Source organism: Chiloscyllium plagiosum, unplaced genomic scaffold, assembly GCF_037043375.1.
Source record: "Chiloscyllium plagiosum isolate Xiang-an unplaced genomic scaffold, Cpla_swu_hap1 HiC_scaffold_1, whole genome shotgun sequence".
Lineage (NCBI taxonomy): Eukaryota > Metazoa > Chordata > Chondrichthyes > Orectolobiformes > Hemiscylliidae > Chiloscyllium > Chiloscyllium plagiosum.
Window position 1 is genome coordinate 111,108,438 of NW_028270139.1, and position 24,641 is coordinate 111,133,078.

General features: G+C 41.4%; 1 protein-coding gene across 4 annotated transcripts in view; it reads right to left on the reverse strand.

Moving 5' to 3' along the window:
• pdzd2 (PDZ domain containing 2) overlaps positions 1-24,641 on the reverse strand; it is a 547,489-nt gene that overhangs the window by 187,279 nt on the left and 335,569 nt on the right. For all 4 annotated transcript variants that reach the window (XM_043687429.2, XM_087989833.1, XM_043687436.2 and 1 more), the window contains 3 exons: positions 21,046-21,188; positions 14,504-14,636; positions 1,712-1,882 (listed from right to left, as the gene is read on the reverse strand). In XM_043687429.2, coding sequence (XP_043543364.2) covers positions 1,712-1,882; positions 14,504-14,636; positions 21,046-21,188 — 447 coding nt within the window. The remainder of the gene's footprint in view (positions 1-1,711; positions 1,883-14,503; positions 14,637-21,045; positions 21,189-24,641) is intronic.

Below are 24,641 nucleotides of genomic sequence, written 5' to 3' on the forward strand. Positions count from 1 at the left end.
CACTAACAGGGAAGGCAGACTTTCTGTGAGAATCCTAGTAAATGCTAAGTGAATAGCACGAAGAAAATAAACAAAGAGCCTTAAAATATATCCTGTTTTGATGCAGCAGATAGGTGGAAAGTGTCCTGGCAACAGCATTGCAATGTAAGGTATCAGTGAGCTCCAAAGCACAGTATCAAAGTGCTGAAGTACATTAAAATTGAGTTCCAAAAGGGCCAAGGTGATGTGGCTGGTGCTTTGCCAATGTCAACCTCTATGGATGGAGGTTGCAGGCGGTTGCTGCCTCAGGAGCGATTCCTATGGTGTTGGGGGATGCTGGCCAAGATGGAGGTCCTGAGAAGATGATGAGCTGAAGCCGCTGGTACCCACTCAGACCCTCATGTCAGGAATTATTATTGCCTAGTTTTTCACCACTGAAAATAGCAAACTGATAAGCTAAAGTGACAATGAGATATTAATGCAAGCAAATAGCCCCTCACCACACTCTGGCAAGATTCACATCTTGCTGTTAAAACCTCAGGTGGAATATCAGACTGTTTCCTTCCTCAACGTTGAGAATCACAGTTTTCAGATTGCAACATAATTTCCCAATTGGCCCATCACTGCACACATCATTTAGTGCCTGGGAAAATTCAGCGCACAGTATCTGTCAAAATTCTTTTTGAACAACCAGAAGTCAGTAATTTTGTAAAAGAAAACTGTGCAGAGTCTTTGTCCATGATTTTGGTTGAGCAGAAAACAATAAAACTCATCAAAATGCCTCACCTCATGAAGTTACAATAGGACTGAAGTTAACACCAATCCTACTCTTATCATCACAAAAGGCAACAATTTATCCTGATATACCATGCAATGTGTCAGCAAAACTGTCTAAATTCTCATGGTCAGGTTAAGCATCAGTTTTCACTTAATCCCAGCCCTTAAACTGCATAAAAGCAAAGTACTGCAAATGCTGAAAATCTGAAATAAACCCAGAAACTGCTTGAAACACTCAGCAGGTCTGGCAGTATCTGGGGAAAGAAACAGAGCACAGCTTTGCAACTCACCTTAAACATCCCTAACTTCAGTGATCCTGGCTTTAACAGCTTTAATAATAAACATCCTGGGGGGACCTTGTCATTCATCATCTAACCCGATGAGGTCTCTTGTGGGAGAATCAAGAAAGTGCAAAGACAAAGCTCTTAAGTGTATAATGTAGGATACAAGATTAACTAGATATTATGTTGTTTTACCAGAAATATCTTGCAGGGTGAAGGAAGGAAATTTTAGGTGACTGATGGAGATAAAGGGGGCTGGAAATAGACCAACCCCTTTTACAATGAACAAAAGGTTGAACAAGATTCAGGAGAGAAAAAAAAAGTAAGATTTCAAGTAGGGCCTTTGTCAGCTGGGTTTAGGATCATGAAATGTCTAACATTGAACAATAAATTTGTCTAAGACTTCTGGATCTCCAGCTTTCACAATGATTCTCTTTCAGCCACCCACATTGGAGATGGTATCCACCATTTCCCTTGCGCCATGTCTTTGTGCTGCTTTTAAAATATTAACAGTGTCATGTATACAGATACTGCAACAATTGTTGGACGTAAGAACTTCACCAAAATTTGTGAACCAAATATTTAAAAATAGCACAGAGAAGAATTTCTACCACTTTGTGATGCTTCCAACTTAAATGTTTGAAGTGACACAACATTTCTATGTCAGCACTTACACTTTCAGGATGGTGATGCACTTGGCAGTCAGCAGCTGCATCTTCACTCTCTGGTTTTACATTCTCTTTATTTTCTGTAGGAGAAGGGGAGTTATCAGCAACCACAAAGTTAGTCACCAAATCAGGTAAACTTGTAGAGGGGAACTTCTGGAAATGGATTTCAGATTCATCCTGTAAAACAGAGTAAAGAGTAATTAAAACTGGTTGCTTTTCATCCTAATAATGTTTGCACACCTCCACGATCAAGCAGCTTTGCATTATGAAATATTTCAAAAACATTTTCTTTCATCTCCAGGTTATTTTATTTCCTTGAATTATACGTTAAATCCCTGAGCAGTACATTCAGCACTGAGAGTAGGGATTCCAACCATAGCACCTTCGTATATTAGAACTAACTGATTTAAGTGCATATCCATTGGCAAGGTTAATGCTCAATTTTTTTAAAACCAATTTTACATCCTGCCCAGTAATCTGGATGAGAAATGGCACACCTTACTGTGTTTATTAGTGAGCATTGAAGTGTCACTGACTACAGGACGCAGTGAGGCAGCGGCTTTCCAACCCCTGAAATGTTTTACAAGCTGAGTCTGCAATGCAGATGCTAATGATGGGCAGAATTTAACCATGTTAAAAATATTTGCTGGTTGGGAGCAGTTCCTAGACTCAAGCTTGTTCCTGTTGCCTGCTGGTGAAATCCTGCTGGAAGCCAGCTCCTAACTGACTGCCTGGAAGACTGCAATCCATGTAAGTGCAGTAGGGGATTAATTGAAACTACAGACTCAATCAGAGACAGGAGGGGGACCTCATCAGTGCCTTCACCTTGAGGTGTCCTTTGAAGAGCTTTCAGATTTAAAAAAAAACTGCAACTACAACTGTTGAGGTGAAACACTGACCCTTGCAGCATAGGAGAGCTTGTGCTGGAGGACTAACCCAACCACCAATAGCAATGTACTGACATGTGCCAGACTTAGGCTGAACTGGAAAGTTGCATATTAAGAACAAAGAAAATTTACAGCCCAGGAACAGCCCCTTCGGCCCTCCAAGCCTGAGCCGATCCAAATGTACTGTCTAAACCTGTCGGTCAATTCCTAAGCATTTGTATCCCACTGCTCCCCACCTACTCATGCATCTATCCAGACGTATCTTAAATGAATCTACCGTGCCTGCCTCTATTACCTCTGCTGGCAACACATTCCAAATGCCCACCACCTTCTGTGTGAAGTACTTGCTTCGTGTATCCCCCTTAAACTTTCACCTCTCACCTTGAAAGCGTGACCTCTCGTTATTGAATCCTTCACCCTGGGAAAAAGCTTGTCTCTATCCACTCTGTCTACACCCTTCATGATTTTGTATACCTCAATCAGGTCCCCCCCATCTCCTTTTTTCTAGTGAAAATAAACCTAACCTACTCAACCTCTCTTCATAGCAATATTGCTGGGAGAAACCCAGCATGTTCATAATCTGCCTCTAAATGGCCACTTACAAATTCAAATTGATAACCGAATGCTGCCAGCAGGTAACTTTCCCACTTCCAGCCCCGCTACGGTTCGGTCAGCTGGACACTGGAACTCATTGACCTATCCTGCCTTACTCCCAGTCTTGCTGTCAAAGCTGCTTTGGTTGGACTGATAAGATCCCATCCCATCCATCCCATCCCAAGAATTCAGCTCCACAATCTTGCCACACCCCATTGAGAATAGTCTGGACAGTTGAACCACTAATGAGAAGTGGAGTCTTCATAAATAACTAAACCTTCAATAATTGCAGAGTCCAACATGTAAGTACAAAAGAGCACACTGTTGTGTTTGCAAACATCTTCAGACATAATTGTCAAATGCACGATTCATCTCAGTGACGTCCTGAGGCCCTCAGCATCACAAATAACAAATCTTCAATTAATCTGATTCATTCCAAGATCAAGAAATGGCTGAAAGCATTGAATATAGCAAAGGTTACAGCAAACGGCCCTGCTAAGACTTGCAATCCAGATTTTAGCCAAGATGCTCCAGTATGGCTACCACACTACCAATGTGGAAAATTGCCCAAGCATGCCCTGTCAACAAACTGCACGGCCAGTCAAAAATCAGGTAATTACCACCTCATCAGTCTACTTTTGATCATTAGCAAAGCAATGGAAAGTGTGGTTGACAACTCTACCAAGAGGCAATTTGTTAACAATAACCTGGTCCATTAACAAGGTCCAGAAAGTGAGCAGAAGAGCTGAATTCAAGAGCTGAGATGGGAGTAACTGCCCTTGACATCAAGCATTTGACTGGGTGCATATCAAGGAGCTTCAGTAAAATTAAAGTAATTGGGAATCCATGAGTAAACTATTTCCTGACTGGATACATACCTTTCACATGCTGGTTGTGGAAGTTGATCATCTCAGCCTCAGGACATCACTACAGGAGTCCCTCAGGGTAGTGTCTTGGCGAACCGTTTTCAGTTGTTTCACTAATTATCCTATTCTCATTGTAAATTTGGAATTAAGGATCTTTGCTGATGATTGCATAGTGTTCAGTACCATTCATAGGGATGAGTTTAGTAAAGACAATAGGTCTGAAAATCTTGTGTGATAAGGAATCATAACGTGAAACAACAAAGTCACTGATGCACATGAAAAGCCAGGAATTATAGCACTTTTTATGATGTGTAATAAAATACAAATGCTTCCGTGTCACTTCAAATGAGTGGAACGTTTAGACTTCAAGTGGGTAGAAACATTACTTTTCTGTTTATTTACTGTCTATTAACTTTAAGATTGTGCATCAATGCATTTGTACAAAATTATAAAAGTGAACACAGCATTTCAATATTTCAGCATGTAATATGGGCAATACGTGTAACACACATGACGTCCATACTAACAACAGAACATGACATTGTTAGATTATGAATGTACAAATCAAAACAAAGGGCTACAGATGGAAAGAGGTGCAGATCGGAAAAACATTTCATAGGGCAGAATTCCACAGCAGAAAAGTCAGAATTCCATCAAAAGACAAAGATTTCTCATCCCTGCATTCCCAGCTACTCAGATACCAAAGCAGTCCATGACCAGATACATCAAGCCTGTTTGCAACACATATGATATGTAATGTCCATCTCTAACAAGAGGAAATCTAACCAGTGCCCCTTATACCCAATGGCATTACCATCGCTCAATCCCCCACCTATCAAAGTTCTAGGCAGAGGTGGGGGTTTGTCCATGACTAGAAACTGACTAATTTTTTTCCTCTCTCCTTTTGCGTAGTTTTTCTTTTTACCTCCCATCCTCAGGCAACATTGGCAATGTCCAGGGTGAAAGTCAGTGCGGACACCTGGCCTCAGCATGGACTCAGACTCCCGGCCTCGGAGTGCACTCAGACTCCCAGCACTCCTGGCCTCGAGGTGAAGCCTGGCACAATCTGGGTTGGAAGAAATTATTCTGAACTCTTATTGCTCTATTGTTCTAAATTATTGCTGGGCATTTTTTTCTTTATTTTTGTAATTTCTTTTCTCTGAGAATTTGTACTTAAGAATCTATACCTACATACCTCAGATGGCATTGCAAGTGGTGACTTCTTATCTTTTCACTGTACTCATGTGAGCACATGTAGCAATAAAGCTAATTCTTATTCTTCTTCTCTTCTATAAGTAAACACCACCTACAAATTTCCCTCCAAGATGTACACAATGCTGACGTGGAACTCTATTGTCATTCCTTCATCATCGCTGGATCAAAATCTTGGAACTCCCTCCCTAACAGTTCTGTGGGTGTAGCTGTACCATATGGACTGCAGACATTCAAGTAGTTGTCTCACCACCACTTCCGCAAGGGAATTAAGGGTGGGCCACTTACCACATGAAGGAAAAAACAACCTTGGTGGTGCCGTGTAGTACCATGGATCTTCATTTAAGTTTACAAATGGAAAAAATCTTTTAAAATATGCTTTAAAATTATCTTGCTTTCTCAAGCTTTTCAGTTGGATAATGCTGTACAAGCTGCTACTTTCAATTTAATCTTTGAAAGAGATAGCTTTCTGTTTAATAAAGGGGAGGAATTCATAGATACAATCTCTTGAGGAATTGCAATCTCCGGGGGTAATGTATTATAAAAGCCAGATCATGAATAGAATTAAATTTAATATTCAAGCCATGAATTAAACATTATTAAACATAAAACCATTATTCATCAGCACATCTTCAGTTTTAAAGATGTTTTAATCATAGCATATTCGGATTAAGAATAATTCAACATTAATGAAAGGGCACTGATATAAAATGATGGCCACATGCAACATAATTTCCACTGATTAAGGCAATTACTAAGGCAATGAACTATCATATGAAACTTGCATATGAACACTGAGGAGTGGCAGATGGAGTTTAATTTGGATAAATGTGAGATTTTGCATTTTGGTAATACAAACAAGGACAGGGCTTATACAATAAATGGTATGATAGTGTTGTGGAACAGAAAGACCAAGGGGTTTCAGGTACATAATTCTTTGAAATTTGCATCACAGGTAGACAGGGTGATTAAGTAGGCGTTTGGCATGCTTTCCTTCATTGGTCAGACCTTTGAGTATATAAGTTGGGACGGCATGTTGAGGTTGTACAGAACATTGGTGAGGCCTCTTCTGGACTACTGTGTGCAGTTCTGGTCACGCTGTTATAGGAAGAATATTATTAAACTGGAGAGGGCTCAGAAAAGATTTCCAGGATGTTGCCTGGAAAGATTGGGACTTTTTCCATTCCATAGGAGGTTGAGGGGTGACGTTACTGAGGTTTCTAAAACCATGAAGGGCATAGATAAGGTGAATGACAAGGGTCTTTTCCCTAGGATAGTGAAGTTCAAAACTAGGGGTTGGATTTTTAAGGTGAGAGGAGAATGATTTCAAAGGGACTTGAGGGGCAACTTTTTTTTAAATGGAGAGTGGTTCGTGTACTGAACTACCAGAGAAAGTGGTGAATGCAGGTACAGGTACAATGTTTGAAAGACACTTGAATAAGTTTATTAATATCTTCGATGAGAAAGTGAGGACTGCAGATGCTGGAGATCAGAGCTGAAAATGTGTTGCTGGAAAAGCACAGCAGATCAGGCAGCATCCAAGGAACAGGAGAATCGACGTTTCGGGCATGAGCCCTTCTTCAGGAATGAGGAAAGTGTGTCCAGCAGGCTAAGATAAAAGGTAGGGAGGAGGGACTTGGGGGAGGGGTGTTGGAAATGTGATAGGTAGAAGGAGGTCAAGGTGAGGGTAATTGGCCGGAGTGGGGGTGGGGGCGGAGAGGTAAAAACAATGACTGCAGATGCTAGAAACCAGATTCTGGATTAGTGGTGCTGGAAGACCACAGCAGTTCAGGCAGCATCCAAGGAGCTTCGAAATTGACGTTTCGGGCAAAAGCCCTTCATCAGGAATAAAGGCAGTGAGCCTGGAGCGTGGAGAGATAAGCTAGAGGAGGGTGGGGGTGGGGAGAGAGTAGCATAGAGTACAATGGGTGAGTGGGGGAGGGGATGAAGGTGATAGGTCAGGGAGGAGAGGGTGGAGTGGATAGGTGGAAAAGGAGATAGGCAGGTAGGACAAGTCCGGACAAGTCATGGGGACAGTGCTGAGCTGGAAGTTTAGAACTAGGGTGAGGTGGGGGAAGGGGAAATGAGGAAACTGTTGAAGTCCACATTGATGCCCTGGGGTTGAAGTGTTCCGAGGCGGAAGATGAGGCGTTCTTCCTCCAGGTGTCTGGTGGTGAGGGAGCGGCGGTGAAGGAAGCCCAGGACCTCCATGTCCTCGGCAGAGTGGGAGGGGGAGTTGAAATGTTGGGCCACGGGGCGGTGTGGTTGATTGGTGCGGGTATCCCGGAGATGTTCCCTAAAGCGCTCTGCTAGGAGGCGCCCAGTCTCCCCAATGTAGAGGTGACCGCATCGGGAGCAACTGATACAATAAATGATATTAGTGGATGTGCAAGTAAAACTTTGATGGATGTGGAAGGCTCCTTTAGGGCCTTGGATAGAGGTGAGGGAGGAGGTGTGGGCACAGAGAGGTCAGGAAGAAGATTGCAGGTTAAGGAGGCGGTGCTGAGTTCGAGGGATTTGACTGAGACAAGGTGGGGGGAGGGGAAATGAGGAAACTGGAGAAATCTGAGTTCATCCCTTGTGGTTAGAGGGTTCCTAGGCGGAAGATGAGGCACTCTTCCTCCCGCCGTCGTGTTGCTATGGTTTGGCAATGGAGGAGTCCAAGGACCAACCAACCCAGCCACCCCGTAGCCCAACACTTCAACTCCCCCTCCCACTCCACCAAGGGCATGCAGGTCCTTGGACTCCTCCATCGCCAGACCATAGCAACATGATGGCTGGAGGAAGAGCGCCTCATCTTCCACCTAGGAACCCTCCAACCACAAGGGATGAACTCAGATTTCTCCAGTTTCCTCATTTCCCCTCCCCCCACCTTGTCTCAGTCAAATCCCTCGAACTCAGCACCGCCTTCCTAACCTGCAATCTTCTTCCTGACCTCTCCGCCCCCACCCCCACTCCGGCCAATCACCCTCACCTTGACCTCCTTCCACCTATCACATTCCCAACACCCCTCCCCCAAGTCCCTCCTCCCTACCTTTTATCTTAGCCTGCTGGACACACTTTCCTCATTCCTGAAGAAGGGCTCATGCCCGAAACGTCGATTCTCCTGTTCCTTGGATGCTGCCTGACCTGCTGTGATTTTCCAGCAACACATTTTCAGCTAAGTTTATTAATAGGAAAGGTTTGGAGAGATATGGATCAAGCGCAGGCAAATGGGGCAAGTTTAGTTTGGGAACAAGGTTGGCGTGGATCGATTGGACCGAAGAGTCTGTTTCCGTGCTGTATGATTCCATGACTTCAATTTTTAACAAAAATTATTTATGCGATTAAAAGGTTACACACTATACCATCCACAGACAAAAGAACAAAGTTGTAATTATACATCTCCTGCAGCACAAATATCATTAGATAACAACAAATAAAGAAAGCTATTCGGCCCATCTTTGCACATCCATATGTTGAAATGCCTGCATCTGTATTGTTTCAAATAGGAGATTTAGGCTTTTGTTTATTAACTTGAACTCCTGGAAAGTGAGAAGCCCAAACAAGAGTTCATATTTAAGATCAGATTCCTTGACTTCAATAATTAGGTGGCAACTCCATTATTGCTATTTCAAGGCCAGAGTGGTAGATAGGAAACTAGATTGATCTTGGCCTCTTTTATTCGAGCACTTCCTGTGTTCCTATACACTATAATTAGTCTGCCCTTGAAAAACATTTTACAGGATTCCTACAAGTTGTTGTGGAGCAGTGAAAGTGACAGTGGTATGGTTTCATGAAAGGGATAAACGCATAACCATGATCAGCTCCTGGAATTTCTGCATTGGTGGTCCCAATTTCTTTCCATTACTTAAACTCAATCCTTCTGCCAAATTCAGACAAGGCGGCCTAGCAGCTTAAGAGTAACCCTGCTGGAGGCACCTCTTATATCTGATGCTGAAATTCAGTGCAGATTCCTGGTGCTGACTTCAAAATTGGAACTCACTTCAACATTAAATACAATGAAAGAAGATTTAAAACCAGTAGCAGGATTTGGATTGGAGTCAAGTGAAATTGTTGCTCTTTAATTAAAGCAAACAGGAAGACATCCAAACAAATGGTACACACCATTTTCACAGGGGTTCTGCTATCCCATAAGAAGTTTTGGCAGGAGATATGGACAACATATTTAAAAATTCAAGGCAAAGATATTTCATGTTACCTTTGTGTTAAAATCCAATCATTGAGAGCTACTCCTGAGATTAAGGGCAACATTATTTATAATGGATCAGATGCATAGTTATCTTACCTCCTCTAACAAGGTCTCTCTTCACCTAGGTACAACATATAAAGGATAACTGCACAGGGTAGCTCACACAAAAATGCTCAATTAACCATTTATTTAAAGGGGTGGATATAAAACTGAGTGAGGGGTTCCTATGGTGCAATGATATTGTCTCTACCTCTGGGTCAGGACGCCCGGGTTCAAGTCCCACCAGATCCAGAGATGTGTAGTAGCAGCTGATTAGTAAATATCTATAAAATTGAGTGGAGTCAATAATAGCATTGACCCTCCCGCCTGATTTTCCACCAAGATTACCTTCACTCACAAATTCAGTAAGGAGAATGGGTGGAATTTAATGTCTCCGAACCTGGAGATAAGTTTCGAGGTAGGGTAGCCATTTGATCAGGAAGAAAGGATGGAGCACAACCTTCTGCCAGAGGTCAAAAGAAACCCTTAAGTAGCGACTTAATGGCCATTTATGTGCCTCATAGCACTGACACTTGTGTTCAACTTGCAGTGGTAGGGGATTTCCCAGGGTGGAGAGACTCAGTGAACCCTGCTGCGTTTGTCCACAGTTCAGTCGGGCAGATCCTTTTAGGGCACACAGTGCCTGTAAATCAAGAGACAATGCATTGAGAATGGGGGCTAGGGGTCATTACCAAAAGCCAGCCTCCTTTTGCCCTTGCAGTTAACCTTTTTCCTGTCCATGGTGGCTCCTCTCAACCATGCCCTCCCCACAATCCCAACCTGCCCAGGTTGACCTCTAAATGAGAATCCACTGGTAACTCACAAGTTAGGCCTGTGTGTCATACCAGTAGTGGCCAGAGCTCTCGGTGGCGTTGTTCATACTAGAGCTGTTTAAAATGTTGTCTTTTATGAAATGTGGGCTTTAAGTCAGCATTTTTGAACCTATCTCTAATTGACATAAAGAAGATCTTTTGAACTGCCTTGATGAAACACTGCAGTCCAGTAGCGTAGGTGCACACACAATGCTGTGAGGAAGTGTTGTATGTGCTGCCACTAACACCTTCTAATTTACATTCCTCAAAGGTCCATATTGTTTGGTTTGAATAAAGATTATTCTGGGCAAATTAGAGGAATTTCTTGTAGTAAACAAAATATAGGTGATTTCATCTCTGCAACAATTTATGCATTAAAGGGATTTGGTATAGATAATTACAGTATAGATGATTAGACTGGTGGGAGGGCATGGCTTTTGATCTCTCTCCTTCAAGATTCTTAGTTACTCTCCAGTTCTCATCACAGTGAGTGGTACTTATGATACTTAATCTGTATAAACCCTTTCAGGCTTATACACAACATCTCCCTCCAAACTTCATTTTTTCTTATTATATTTGGCTATACATTGACTGATGTAATTACATTTACTACCATTCCATCTATCCCCAAGTCGTTAACTTATAAATTCAGGCAATCTGGAGATTTTATTATTCTCCATAAACATGTTCTTTTGATCTTAGTAGCACGGTTGTTAGGTAAAAGATAGTTTCCTGGGACTATCTTGCAATTGAACTGTAGTTTTCTCTGAATTGGTGAACTGAACTTCAGTCTCCTACATTTCTTTCATAGATGGCATCATCGCTGCTACTAATGGCAATCTTTTCTTCATCTTTTTGTTCATCTCTTCTCAGTGGTGGTTTCTCTCTAGATGTATGCAACACATCTTCAACTGGTGTCAGTGAGTTTTTCTTCTCAAATTGCCTGCAGATCTGTGCTTGTGAAGAGAAAGCTATTATTTCAATTTTAATTAGTTTGGACTTTGTTGTTTGCCATCAGTAATTGAACTATTGATGAAATCAACATATTCACTTCTTCAATTGTGTTAATTGAAGATTCTGTCTTGCTTATTCATAATGGTGGATGAGGATTCTTCTTTGAAAGGTGAAAGGACGTCAGATATTCAACTTGAGCTTGACCTTCCTTAGTCATCTCAACATCTAACATATGTGTCTAGTATCATAACCAGTTGATCACTGTGCTGTGTTGCAATCTGATTCAATTCATTTGAACATTTGTCAATTTTTTTCAAGGAGAGTATATTGTTCTTTGGCTGTGTCTTTGACTGGTTGTTTCTTGACCTTTTGTAGTTTAAGCTTTTCTGCCTTTTGAGTGAGTGAGATGGATGTTAATTCTACTCAGGATCGAGAATCCTTGCTTGGGAAGTATGTATAGGCTTTCTGGTATTTCCTGTCCATAATACTGGAGAGTTGCTTATCACATTTCTTTATTAATGAGTGTAATGCCACCTGGTTTATGCAGTCACACATCTGTTAGCTGTAAATAGTGTTTTCTCAACCAAGGCTTGCTAATATGATAATGTGACACTTGCTTTGGTGTAACTTGAAATCTGTGAGATCCCTGCTGATTTAAGTAACAACTTAATAAAATGCAAGGTCTGGGTCACCTATTTCCCATCAAAAATCTTTCGGTTTATACTTTGCTGGGGGCTGCTGTATTTCATGCATCTATTTGTGTAGGTAGCTATTTGGATCTTTGTTTTTCTGTAGTCACCTTGGAACTGCAGATTTCTTCTGTTCCAGCATTTCTTACCGCGGCTGAAATATATTCTGTTGTTGTTTGAACTATGCTTCAACGTTACCACAAGGTATTCTCCTCCAGCGTTCATCAGATCTCTACCAAAGATCTTCTCAGCAATACTTACACTGCTGTATCAGTAGGGAGATCAATCTTCAAATCCCATTTTTATTTCCTTTTTAGATTACCATGTTTTATGCTGAAGCTAAAACAAATCTTCAGATCTACTGCTGCCACTTTATTTTCTATGCTGCCTCCAATCCAATCCTCATGTGTCTGTGGAGTCTCCTAAGGATGAGTATAGCTACCAATTGATCTAATTAGAAGACTCTCTTGTAGTAAACGACATGGTGGCTCAGTGGTTAGCACTGCAGCCTCACAGCGCCAAGGAACTGGGTTCAATTCCAGCCTCGGGCGACTGACTGTGTGGAGTTTGCACATTCTCCCTGTGTCTGCGAGGGTTTCCTCCAGGTGCTCTGGTTTCCTCCCACAGTCCAAAGATGTGCAGGTCAGGTGGATTGACTGTACTAAATTGCCCATAGTGTTAGGTGCATTAGTCAGAGGGAAATGGGTCTGGGTGGGTTACTCTTCGGAGGGTCATTGTGGACTTGTTGGGCCAAATGGCCTGTTTCCACACTGTAGGTAATCTAATCTAAACAAAATATAGGTCATTGCATTTCTGTAACAATGTAGATATTACACAGATATGGTACATGTTATTAGAGACTGTTAGATCTAAGGTAACACTCATTCAAGATGCTGAGTTACTTTCTCCACTAGTCTTCACGACATTATCACAGTGGGTGATGGACGTAGGTTTGCTCGCTGAGCTGGAAGGCTTGTTTTCAGACATTTCATCACCATACTAGGTAACATCATCAGTGAGCCTCTAATGAATCACTGGTGGTATGGCCCGCATTTTATTTGTGTTTAGATTTCCTTGGTTTGGTGATGTTATTTCCTGTGATGTCAGTTCCTGTTTGTTGTCTCCAGGGCTAGTTAATGGGATCCAAGTCAATGTATTTGTTGATAGAGCTCTAGTTGGAATGCAATGCTTCTAGGAATTCTCGTGCATGTCTCTATTTGGTTTGTCCTAGAATGAATGTGTTGTCCCAGTTGAAGTGGTGTCATTGCTCATCTGTATGTAAAGATACTACTGAGAGTAGGTCATGTCTTTTTGTGGCTAGTTGATATTCATGTTTCTGGTGGCTAGTTTTCTGCCTGTTAGTCCAATGTAGTGTTTGTTACAGTTCTTGCAAGGTATTTTGTAAATGACATTCGTTTTGCTTATTGTCTGTGTAGGGTCTTTCAAGTTCATTAGCTGCTGTTTTAGTGTGTTGGTGGGTTTGTGGGATAATAAGAGGTCTGAGTAGTCTGGCAGTCATTTCCAAGATGTCTTTGGTGTAGGGAAGAGTGACTAAGGTTTCTGACAGGAAAAGGCAGAAAACTAGCCACCAGGATACATGAACATCAACTAGCCACAAAAACACATAAGGAAGGACACCACTTTGACTGGGACAACACATCCATCCTTGGACAAGCCAAACAGAGACATGCGCAAGAATTCCTCGAAGCATGGCATTCCAACCGGACCTCTATCAACAAATACATTAACTTGGATCCCATTTACCACCCTCTGAGAAAAAGAACAGGAAATGACATCACCACTGGAAATAACATCACCAACCCAAGGAAACCTAAACACATAAATAAAAAGCTACCAGTGTTTCACTGGAGGCTCACTGATGATGTTACCTAGAACGGTGAGGGACGTCTGAAAACTAACCTTCCAGCTTAGCGAGCAAACCTACCTCCAGAACCTCAATTTGAGCTGTAAATCTTCTCAAAACTCGCTAACAGTGGGTGGTGCTTATGGCACTATCTGTATTAACTCTTTCAGATCCAAATGCCTGAAAGCAATACTAGGATTTTGACCCAGTGATGGGAAGGACCAGAAAAATATTTCCAAATCAGGTTAGTGTCTTGGAGGGAAACATGCCAGGGGTGTTGTTCCCATTTGTCTCCTGCACTTAACTTTTTGATTAGCCATCCTACTGGGGCACTGTTTGCACGGGAGGCCTGACAGTGTCCAGTTAACTAATTATGCAGGTCCTCCAAGAAATAAGCAACATGGGGTTTTCCAACAAGTCATAGAGTCATAGACTCCTATAGCATGGAAATAGGCCCTTTGGTCCAAACTTGTCCATGCTGACCAAAATGTCCATCCATGCTAACCCCATTTCCCTACACTTGGCCCATACTCTTTTAAACCCTTCCCATCCATGTATTTGTCCAAATGCCTTTTCAGGGATAAAGTTAAATTCTGCTCAACATCTGCTACACTTAGAATCATGCTTTTGGTCAGGGAGAAAAAGCAGAAAACTAAAACAAAAACTTCCAAGTGAAAAGGAGCACCTACCCTGCTTGCAACGATCAGCTGTACAAGTCCTGCTGCTGATCGAAGTAGTGCAACTGCCTCTTGGTGAGAGAGTCCAACCAGTGACTGTCCATTAATCATTAGCAGTTCATCACCAGATTTCAGTCTCCCATCCCTGGTAGAAGAACAGGGTCAAACCATCAAACAAGTAATCAGGCTGGACAGTGATTTTTAACGAGTAGACATCATGCATAACATGCTGACATTACAAAATTACATTACTTCAGTGTACTTTGGATATACTGGGGTGTGAAAATTGGTTTGACAATGAACATTGTGCTGAATACACAATCCAGATTCACCAAAATCTGGATGGTTTAGATTCATTCTCTAAACCTTAAAAATCCAAATGTATCAGCTCTACCTTTTGTAACCTTTTGCTTTAAATGGAATAGTGTGAATAATACCGAAATTACAGCATCACACTTACCACTCCACATGTACCTCACAAAAATATTGTCTGGTGACTGGATGCATCTGTTGTGCAAACAAAGTGTTAGAGATGATTTTATTTAGCACATTTTTTTTTAAATTGGAGAGTTGATCTGGCCTGGTAACTGAATGGGGAGAGGAGATGCAGGCTCAGGTTGGGTAATTAATTCCTCAATCTCTGGGGAGTAAGCTTGTTGGATGGAGTTGGTTCCATCAAGCATGTTGGCTCTTAGGTCAGACATGCATCTTTCCCTTCATTGGTACTCTAATAACGGCATGCAAAATTTCAATTGAGTGTGAAGGGCATATTGTGGTGACACTATGACTTTAAGTGATGCATTTTGTCCTTTTTTTAATGAAGAGAGGTTGAGACAGGTATTGAGCAGTCTGTTCCAAGCCAATAAAGTAAACAGCTTGTGAGGCTTTGGGTGTTTTTTTAAGTTGGAACAATAGGAGGAGCATGAAGGCATGGGGTCAAGCTCCCACACAAACAGCATTTTAGTTTAACTTTCTGTAGTTGTTGATGTTTGGAAGCTGCTATTCATCTCTCCCTGCTACAGCAAAACACTTGAGTTCTGAGTTTTCTCTTAATGTCCTTTCCTCCTGCACTGGAGAAGTGCATTTGAGACAATCTATTTTACTGAATTTGCCTTTGCCAAGGGTGTGTTTATGAGATGTTACTATATTGGAACAGTGCTGTTTCATAGTTAAATAATTTATTATTCTGTTAAGTTTTCCAGTAGAGTTAAGTTATTTCAATCCGTCTTTCTTTTGTTTGTATTATAACTTTAATGTAAGAATAAAGTGAGTCTTAAGCTTCAAGCCTGGTAGTTTGACCAAATGAATTGCATCCAAAACACAATGCTTTATAGTTGCCTTGAAAAGTAAGAAAACGTTGGGGTCTAGGCTATCTTCTTAATATATTTTGAGGGGTTTTGGTCTGATCCATAACAATATAATGTTTCATAGTTTCTACCCTTTGTTTTGGTAGGATTTTCCAGCTGACAGAAGGAATTCTAGTAAATGACATGGACTTCTAATTCCTTAGTTGCAATATTTTTATTTTGAACAGGTGGTGCATAAAAACGTGACACGGATAGTTGGAAGATGATTGCAGAGAATCAGAAAGACAGAAAAAGAGACTGTTATGTAGAGATGAAATTTAAGAGGAGTGATTGCTGACTATAGTCCAATTATGAGGAGGGAAACAGATTATATTGGAGGGGGTAGAGACCAGGAAGTTGACTGGAGTCAGGGGAAACAGTCCTGTTTTTCCTGGCTGACAAGCAGTGTTGAGAATAAACACTATTCCATTCAGCAGCCCTCACTAAGCTTCTTGGGGCCCTAGAAACCTATTTGCTTACGCTTTAAAGATGAACGTAACATCGTAATTGAGACCAACACAACACTCAAACCTGTGCTCCAGATCTGGAAACTTCCACACAGCCATAATTAAAACCTCAATTAATAGATTTCAGGTGTGTTGGGTTTAAAAAAAATTAACATTCCATCCTCTCCAACCCGATTCAGATGCTCAATGGATTCACCACCGTTGAAAGGCATATTAGTGAGGGTTTACCTTTCCAGCCTGACCAGAATTAGTACTGCAGCTGTTCCTTTCCAGTGTGTTGCATACACATGGAAGGAGGAGACACAGAGCTCACACTTCAAATGAATCATCCTCCTCTCTACCCATGTTGCCACCATTTAATGGTGCCACTTTATAAAAGGTGGTGATAAGGTCCAGAAAGCCGGCAGGGGTCAAGACTTGGAGTTTCTACAATGGAGGAGTAGGAATCTGAAGCAGCCTCTTCTTCCATTCAACACCAGACACTTAGCTGCTGAATAATTCATTCTCAGATGAATCCTTCAGTGGATGCCTTCTACTAGACATTTCTGTTCTCATCACCTCTTCTGCTACCGCATTACAGGGGCGGCACAGTGGCTCAGTGGTTAGCACTGCTGCCTCACAGCACCAGGGTCCCAGGTTCGATTCCAACTTCGGGCGATTGTCTGTGTGGAGTTTGCACATCCTCCCCGTGTCTGCATGGATTTCCTCCAGGTGCTCCGATTTCCTCCCACAGTCCAAAGATGTGCAGGTCAAGTGGGTTGGCCATGCTAAATTGCCCGTTTTGTTAAGTGCATTAATCAGAGGGAAATGGGTGTGGATGGGATATTCTTCAGAGGATCGGTGTGGACGTGTTGAGGCAAAGGGCCTGTTTCCACACTGCAGGCAATCTAATCAGTGCATTTTCACATATAATGCTAGGCTTCCTTCTCATAGTGGGAATCCAACCACCAATCCCTACATTTGCAATGAATCAAGTCACAGAAAACTGATTGAGACCAGGATGTAAATGAAGGTATGGACAAATGCACCAGCATGACAAGGAGACCATTCCCACATTAAGTCTGCAAATCTGACAGGTTTGTATATTCACATAATATTTATCCTTAAGTTAAATAGTTCCAAACTATATATCTTTATAGAGCTCCTCCACTTGACAAGACTGGGTATATAGTTGCACTTTCATTGCATTCACTCACTTTCTGTAAGTGCTCAGTGAGATACAAGGGACTGATAAAGAAACTAATCACTTTTTGCTTGAGAAACTAATATTTAAGTCAAGGACTTTGCTGATGGTCAAACATTATCAGAATGTCAGAATGTGGAGTTATGGCCATGAATGGCAAATTAGGTTTGAGAGACCAAATGGCCTACCCCTGATTATAATTCTGAAGTACGTATGTCTGAATTGTATTTCTTATGTACATCCAATTAATCAGTCTTATGAAATATAACAATGCCAATCGACACAAATGAATGCTCACATAGGCGGCTATGCTCACACCCCATGAATGAATTTAAAAATATGCTAATCAGAAAATTCAGATACATTGTACTTACGGCTACTGAAAAAAATTAGATCACAATTTTTTTTAAACAGTTTCTAATTAATTAAACATCTGCAATCTAACATTTTTCAGAATGAAAATTGTATCAGACTAATAAAGATAATTTGATTCAATTGCCATGTGTTCTATTGTCAGCCTTATCATTGACAGAATAGCACTCAGTACTGTCCCCACCATTATCCAGGTTACCAGGTTACATTACCAATTCAGTTGGATATAAACTAGAATTTATGACTTTGTGTCAAACCAGAAGCAACTAATAGTCATAATATAGCAGAGGTGCCAAATGCATCAAGAAGAGACATTAAGACAACGGAATATTAATATGAACTGAAATGGTGTGATGCACAGTGTTAGAACCACATTTTGGCAACTGTACTAAAGATGCCAACATTTTGGATCAAGCGTTATTTATTGTCTGGCTCCAACAACTATTTCCTCTGGATGTACTCCTGTTTCACCCCACTAATTGGATACTTGTGTTTCAAAAACCAGTTAGTCTCTTAAAGTCTTAGTTATGACTTTCATGTTGCTGTTTGTTTTATTGCCAAGAAAAGGACAAGCATTTCACAAAGGTCAGTGCAAGCTTATTAAATGATTTCCTGTTTGAACTGAAGGGCAGTGTAGCTTTCTGGGTCGCATTTCACAACTACAATCTAATCAAATAATCTACTGTTTACCTCTTGGAGCTCAGACAAGAAGCAAGACCACAGTGGGTTGCAAACCTGAAAGGGAAAAGGTACTGAACAATGTTATCATCTAATTCAGGCTGACATTACAGTGCTAGTGCTATGGGAATTGCTGAACTATCAGAAGTGATGTCTTTTCGATGAGAACTTGAACTGGTAAACAAAAAGGGTCCAATAAAACAAATAGAAATCCCAGGCATCATTTATCCTTCAGCTAACATCACTAAAACAGGTTATCGGCTTACTTACCTCATTTGCAGGATTTGCTAACCACAATTAAACTGGCACCTTTTTTCCCATAATAATGACAACAACTTCAAAGGCTCCCTTTGCTTGCAAAAGGCTTTGTGATAGCCTGCAATGATGACAGGTGCTTTTTAAATATGGAAGTTTCTTCCTTTAAATCTAGCACCATTAATTGGTGTACAAATGGGTGTAGACCTCTGGATCATAAATGTATCCACCGCATGCCCACACCCTCCCACCCCACCGACCACGATATGAGTTGAGATGCCACAGAAGTCCCAGTGCAATGACTCAACAGGAACTAGAGGTTTCAACTTCCAATGGACAAATCTCCCAGCTCCCCAAGATTTTCTGAAACTGTCTCCGAGTAATTTGATTTACTTATCTGTATTGTTACTCAGGAAAATGTAGATGGACAAATCCTGATCCTATTCTTGGGCAACTATACAACTAACCTTCGACTGACTCCCCCTCATGAACACTAAATTCCACCACAGGCCCACCCTGAAAACTCCCCATGACACTCCAGATTCTCACTGACCAACCCATCCCTAAATCTCAATATGCCCATGTTCCCACCCACTCCCCCAGGAAGCAATAACCCTCAGCTGCTCTTGGCCTTGTGGTACCCCCAGCTACCCCTTATCAAACAGCCTGTCCAAACCTAGAACAGTGACACTGACATCCAACTACTTCCTGATCCAAGTTCACTGCTTGAGGACCCTCCTTCCCTGCTGATCTCTCGCCTTCCCCACCTAACTTGACCTGATCTGAACCATCAGCTTGACCCCTGACCTCCAACAGTGAAGTAGGAAGCAGGTCCCAAGCCTGCCTTTACTAGTAGAGGGACTGGTTTGGCATGCAAATTAACCAGCTGCTAGTCCTCCACTTAGTTATAGACAGTAGGCTGGCTCAACAAGAGGGTCAACAGACCTGAAATTTCAGCAGTGTCAGCAGGAGACACTGTTGCTGCTGAAGAATGTGCCTCAAGAGTTTGGATAGGTAAGTTTTCAAAAAAGCATAAGAAATTCAGGGGGCTACAGGTTGAACAGAAAACTCATATGGGAACTGTAATGGAGCAGGAGGGACTACCTTCTCAGCCTCAAATTCTAGTTTATACCCAACTGTGCAGCTTTTGTGGCTTGATAACCCTGAGTGAAGCTACGGTCTGATAACAGAGATTATGGAAGGATTGCCTTCATCAGGTTTATATCATGACCATTCTGAAAGACACATGATTCTTTGTAAACATGTATCTATTGTAGCAAAGTGTATAAAGTTTGATCTATTTTATTTCCATAGTAATAAATGGATATAATACATCTGGACTTTTCAGAGTGCATTTCTGTCAACAATGATCTTGCATTATCTTTATTTCAACATATTGATTAATTTGATGTACATAAAAATTACAATTCAGAGGGAGGTCATTCAGTCCTTCTCATTGTGAAGTTCAGTCTCTGCTTTGATGGTTCCTTGAGTTACAGGGAGGCTGCCTCTATTAGTGTGGCAATCTTTCAATCTGATCGTGTTCACTATGCTGTCAGCAGAATAGCAGTGACCTAGTAAAATGATCTCTACAAGCGCTTTTAATTATGTTCATTGTCCACCCACCTCCATCAGCCAGTTCCCCACGCGGCAATCAGTCCCCTCACTCCAGTAGCAGCGCATCAGGGAGTTATCCTGACACAAATTCCCACTATTTTATCATCTCCCACTCCTCCCAACTGGTAAAATTCTACCTAGGAAGGCGTTAAAATTATATAAAATGGGAAGAACTGCAGATGCTGTAAATCAGAAACAAAAACAAAAATTGCTAGAAAAGCTCAGCAGGTCTGCCAGAATCTGGAGAGAGAAATCAGAGCTAACATTTTGGGTCCAGTGATCCTTCCTCAGAACTGGCAGGGTGGTGGCTTGATTGGTGGAGGTAAGAGGATGAAGAACATAATTACAGGCTTTGATCGAGATCATTTTACCAGGCCACAGGTATTTTGCTGAGGAAGGGTCATTGGATCTGAAGCATTAACTCTGATTTCTCTGCACAGATGCTTTTCCAGCTATTTCTGTTTTTGAGTCAAATTATTTAACCAAACTGGAGCTGTAATAAAATGCAAAACTAGCTTTGATATGAAGTTCTTGATTATTTCGTGCATGTTTCAGAACGGGTAACGACTAAGTAACACTGGGTCATTTTGTGAAGCATAGTGGCATATTTGCCATTGTCCTGATACTAAAGCTTACCTTTGTGCTGCTCCTCCTTCTTCAACACATGTAACAATGATGCCATGAGGTGAACGTTTGGATCCCCGACCTCCTGTAATCTGAATACCAAGTCCATCTGAACCTTTCACCATATGCATCTTCCATATTTGGCAACCTTCCCTCTGGAGAGAGAGGAATTAAATAAAAGTGTTGGCAATTCATAATTATCCATTGCAATTGTTTTTCTAAAATAACAAATATGTTGTGAATCAGTGTTAATGTCTACCATTTTTGCATCTTGCCCACAGATGATGCCGTGAAGAAGGTATGGACATTTTGGAGATCGAGACCCAGGGGCAAGTTCACTGGACAGAAGGTCATTGGCATATGGCCATCATCCATCCAATTAACATGACCATGGTAGTGCAGGTATCATTGGCTTAGCAATAAGTGTATGCTGATGATATGTGCAACCTCCAGGAATTCTGAACTGGTGATATTATTCTACCAAGAGATTGTAAAAATATGTCTCAAACAGCGAGAACTTGTTAAACACTTTATTAACAGCCCAGCCTGTTTCATTAATATTCAGCTTTCCACCTTATCAAACTCACCAATCAAGCTAGACATTTAGAAAACTCAATGCAGATGTCAGAGCAAGTACGTAGCAAATTCGTGCTTGCTCCAGGGGCTCAGAATCAGTCAGCTAGCCACTCAGGGAGGTTAGAGTCAGGATGCTCTCCACGTCAGGAGTAAGGAGCTGAAAGTTGGACAGCCCACCACCTGTTTTGACTCTTTCTGACCTATCCTGGGCTGTTTGCCTCCTGGAATGAGAGAAGGGCAGGTATTAAGGGAGATGAAAGTGAGTGGCACAGCTGTGAGTTTCAGTGCAGATACGGAGGAGTTCCAAGCGGGTGAGTAGGCAATGCGGAGGGCATGAAGGATTAGTGGTACAGGGATTGGAGTGGGAAACAGTGAGGAAGGGAAGATGTTGGAGGTGATAGTGGCAGTGATAGAGCATGAGTCTTGGTGGGAGTTGGTACAGCAGCAAAGTTGCAATAATTGTGAGGTATTGGAGAGAAGATGCTGGTACTTGTGCTAGTGGGGTGGAGAAAGTCACTGGCCTTCTTTTTACACTGCTGTGCATCCTACCAGATGGCTAAGACTGTTTTATTCTGGATGGCAGCCTCGGACCAAGCTGGCACAGTATGGTGCTGCACCTTTCACTGCTGGTCCTCGGTGACGAAGGAATCCTGACATCGTACCATCCATCCAGCAGGGCATCCAGGTCCCTGTCTGCTCAGCAGGGAGTCAATACCCCCTGTCTGCAATGTCTGGGCCAAATGCCAGGAACTATGAGGGCAAACTCAGACCTGCAAGTGTTTGTCTTGGTGCCCAAAAAGCTTTTAAAGATGGCGCAGAGACAAGAAATGGTGGTAAATTCTGGGATATCCATGGATTGGTGAGTTATTTTGTGAACGGAGTGTGGTAGAAGAGATTCAGAACTGGATGTGACACAGTACGGTAGGTAATTAACGTGGCAACAAAACCCTAGGGCTCTCGACAAAAATACTCCAAAACCTTGAGGCAACTCAAACTTAGGCAAACAAGCATAAGATGTAGCCCTTTGTGATTGACTTACAATATGCCAATATTTTGGTCAAAAAATATACTGGGGATCTTTTTGAACTGATTAAGCATACCTTTATAAATGAGACCAGTATTCCATTGAGACTAATTCTCTATTTTTTGCTACTTTACTATCTTCATATAAAATGTTAGCAGTCAAGATATAGATTATACAAACAAACATTTCATTATATGCTACAGTTTTAAGCAGAGTTATTCCAATGATTGCAAATTTAAGTAAAATGTCAACCGTATTATCTTGTGAGAAATGATCCATTCATCTTACTGAAGAGTTATTCTAAGTAGCAATTTAATTGGAAAATAGAATTTTCTATTGTGAACAAGCAGCCAATGTGGGGGATCTCAGAATGTGGGAAAATTCTTTCTATAACAAATATTACCATTAAAAGATTTACAATGTTTGTAAGTGTGACAGTATCATTTAAATTGAGAAGCATCTATGTAAACTCTCCATATTTAAAATGTTTTGATTGTAAAGGCTGAAAAAATGCATTAAAAGAATCATCAGCTAAAAAATAGTAAATGGATTTTTAACCATACTGTGCTATTTCCAACAGTGGAACAGGAAATGGTTTGTTTACTTGCTTTTTTTCAGATTGCCAAGAGATTCCAATTCAAATTTAAAATACTAGCAATGTGCGTCAGAGGCAAGCTTGGTAGTTAGTTGGGGAGACTTTTCATGTCCAGTTCATGTGAAGCTCTCTGTCAGCTGAAAACATTACAGCTCTGAACAGGCTATTAAAGAGCTTCCTGAATTGACAGGGAGGTTCTGCATCATAGCCATAATTTTACTGACCAACTCCACAGCACTGACAAGATTTGCTGACAGCACAAAGGTGGGATGGTATTTTTCAAATTTAAATCTCATTTGTAAATATTTCACATTATGTTAGTTTCAAATTATTCAAATTATACCGTGGTCATTTGTTGAGGTTAGTTTAATCAGAGCTAAATGGACTAACACACCTCATGACTGAATGACTGAAAACAAAAAAATGCCAGAGATCACAGTGGGCCAGGCAGCATCCATGGAGAGAAAGCAAGCTAAAATTTTGAGTCTGGATGACTCATCAGACTTGAAACATTAGCTTGCTTTCTCTCTATGGATGCTGCAGACTCACTGTGGGCTCCAGCTGTTGCTTTCAGTTCAGATTCCAGCATCTGCAGTAATTTGCTTTTTTATTGTTGATGGTTACAGGGGACTGGGGCATTTCATTCAGGTGAAAAAAAACGTTGTTTTTGTGCTCATTTTTTTATTAACCTATTTTTCTAATCAACCCATTCAGAGATGTTACTCTGGAGCAGGTGGGACATGAACTCATTCCTGAATAAGGGCTTATGCCCGAAACACGATTCTCCTGCTCCTCGGATGCTGCCTGGCCTGCTGTGTTTTTCCAGCACCACATTTTTAAACTATGAACCCAGGTCTCCCAGTCCAGCAGTAAAGACACTACCACTGCATCACAAGAGCCCCTTATTCTTCATTTATTGAACATTCACATTAGTATCCACTCTCCATTGGATGTACACTCCACTCTATAGGAAAAAACTGGACTTGAATGCTCCCTTCTATACATTGTAAAGGACATTGTTGAAGCTCACTTTCAGCAGATGAACTCAAAGCAGATGAAATATTGCACATGAACTCAAAGCCCTGTAAAGAATCTGCCAGATAATAATCTGAGATGGGTTTATATATGAGCATTATTATCACAGTCCTTTATGCACTTAATTTTCTTATCTTGATTGTTCCAACTAACCATCACAACCTCCAGATTTCCAAAACCTTCCTACTTGCCTCCTCCATGTCTCTGACCCCAATCTCTGCCTATTTATCCAAACTTCTTCCACTCTCCAATTCTCCAGATCCCACTCCTTACCCTCATCCCTCACTACTTATTAGCCCTTGTTGGTCCCAACATCCATGTAAGCTGCCATTCTCCTTCTGCCTTCCCACATACAACAGAACACTATAAGAAAAACAG